General features: G+C 50.4%; 1 protein-coding gene across 1 annotated transcript; it reads left to right on the plus strand.

The window, feature by feature from the left end:
- Positions 1-626: 626 nt before the first annotated feature.
- W97_08955 (uncharacterized protein) lies at positions 627-1,706 on the plus strand (the record flags this gene model as incomplete). Its single annotated transcript, XM_007786822.1, has 3 exons — positions 627-901; positions 964-1,349; positions 1,414-1,706. The coding sequence occupies 3 exons, from the start codon at positions 627-629 to the stop codon at positions 1,704-1,706; spliced, it is 954 nt and encodes a 317-aa protein (XP_007785012.1).
- Positions 1,707-2,531: the final 825 nt, after the last annotated feature.

Raw genomic sequence — 2,531 nt, forward strand, 5'->3', positions numbered from 1 at the left:
TTCTAGATATCTACGCCTGACAGCTGGCATGAACTGCTTGTGCGTCTATAGGGAGAGAATCCATACGACCATTTTTTAACCGAACCTCGCTCTGATTCGCCTGCTCGTAAATAACTAACCGCTTTTAGTATTCACGGACCCTGAGCACGGTTTCTGCATCCTGAGTATCAAGCCTCCAGTCTGAACTCCAGCCGTGCCTTACGCGGCCTTAGTGCACTAGGGCTTTCGCCAACTGATCTGTGGCCAGGGCAGATGATGGGTTGGTTGGTCCGCTCGTAAACGACTTACCATTCGCAGGATTTCTTGCGATATAACTTCCTCTTTGGAGTGACGCATCAGGCCTTCAGTCAGGGGGCTCCGCCGTCGAGTTGCGTGGCCTTGGTGTTTGTGTTGTGATTGTAAAGATGCTACCGGGGTACATAAAAGTCTCTGTGCCTGGCATAGTTCCAGACACCACAGCGACGCGCACTCTTCTAGTCAATCTCATTGTTAAACAATCTTCGCGTTGTTACTTCTTGCGTTCAGGCCTTCCAATCTTGGGTGTTTTTAACCCGCTCCTGGGAAAGGCTCGTTTGGCAAGCTCCCTTATCACTACCTCGTTTCCCCCATAACCTTACTTTGGCAAAATGGCCCAGAATGTTACCGACATGCCGGATGTTTGCACCATCCAGACATGTCCCCTCGAATGGGCCTATCTGGATTATTTCCCAACTTATGCCGGGAACTTGGCATATCTAGTTATCTTCGCCCTGCTACTCGTTCTTCAGACTGGTCTAGGGGTCTGGTACCGTACCTGGGGTTTCCTAGTCGGAATGTTCTGCGGGTTGCTGCTCGAAGTCTTAGGATACGTTGGGCGACTAAAGCTGAACAAAAATCCATTCGAGTTCGATGCTTTCTTGCTGTAAGTTTTCCAAGCTGATAGAGGCTGTGGACGGAGTGAACTTTAATGACGAACGATCTTAGCTATCTCATCCCGCTAACTCTCGGTCCGGCCTTCCTCGCTGCTTCCATATACCTTTGCCTCGCCCGTATAGTTACAGTCTACGGTGCCAATCTCTCGCGTCTGAGGCCGCGAACATACACCATTGTCTTCATTACTTGCGACTTCCTATCGCTCGTACTTCAATCCGTCGGAGGTGCCTTGGCTGCAACCTCAGAGATCGACGCGGATGGAGATACCGGCGTACACATCATGGTCGCAGGATTGGCATTTCAGGTCTTCTCGCTGCTGCTGTTCATGGCGCTATGGGCCGAGTTTGTGTGGACGGTGCGTCGGGTTCAAGATGGAAGGAAGGATCAAAGATTTGGATGGTTGAGATCGTCGTTCAAGTTCAAAGCGTTCCAATACTGTGAGTCTTTCGATCACTATGAGCTCCACGTCGTGGTGGTGATGACTGATTCCCTCCTCTACAGCCCTCTGGGCAGCCGCCATATTCATCTTCATTCGATCTGTCTTCCGTGTTGCCGAGCTGCAGGAAGGTTTCGATGGGCCCATTATGCAAAACGAGGCCGTGTTCATGGTGCTCGAGGGCCCAATGGTTATCCTTGCTACTCTTGTGCTCTCAGTTCTTCATCCGGGTTTTGCTTTTTCGGGTAGCTGGCACGCCGCGACATGGACCTTTCGTCAGAAGAAACACAATGATGCGATGGCTCTGCGGAGGGATGGGTTGGAGATTAGATCTCCGCTCAAGAGCAGCCAGGTATAGTCGATTCAGAGCAAACCTCTTTGGTCTTGCATGCGCTGAGGTGGCCGCAAACAAGCTTTCCGTGGGGAAACTGGCACAGGTCTATCGAATGGCTTTCGGATTGGTCCATTCTTGGATGCTCTTATGGAAGTTTTCCAAAAGCGCGTCTAATCCAACTGAGAACAGCATATTCGGGAAAGGATTTGGATTTGTAGCAGTACACGTGAGTCTTTCACGGATTGCTTCATATCTGAATGAGAGCTTGGTCTTATAACCTACTAGTTTTATGAATAAGGGGAAGACAGACTGTGGGCTGTCTCACAAAGTGATAACGGCGTTGAGGCTATTCGCACGCACTCTATCTTGATAATTATCGTAACGTGACACGTAGAGTGTCGAATCGGTTGTAGTGGTTACGACATACTCGAAATTAGGAGCTTCCTTATCCTAGCGTAGACACCATCCAACCGGCTGAGGAGCTGAGTGCTTGAGAAGTATTTTTGTCAACCGCGTGATAGGGCCATTCGTACTTAGATTCCTAGCTTGGAAGTCAGACCGAACCCTCTACGTGACGATTCTATGCCCCTCTTTCCAGCGGTTGGGCCGCAGCAGCCGACGCGTCGCCTGCTGCACCCCGAAGAATTCCATGGACATTACCAGGCCGACCGCTAGCCAAATTCTCGCCGACAAGGGTAAAAGCAAGCCACAGGATGATGTTTGCTAATGTAATATTTGATTTGCCGTCATGCTGGTACGATGGCTCCCTTTAAAGGTTTCCCCACGGTTCTCCCTTTCGTGTACATCGTCTGCGAAGACAGTGGTGCTTTACTCCGTGCCCAGGTTGGG

This window comes from Coniosporium apollinis (genome assembly GCF_000281105.1).
Source record: "Coniosporium apollinis CBS 100218 chromosome Unknown supercont1.71, whole genome shotgun sequence".
Taxonomy (NCBI): Eukaryota; Fungi; Ascomycota; class Dothideomycetes; genus Coniosporium; species Coniosporium apollinis.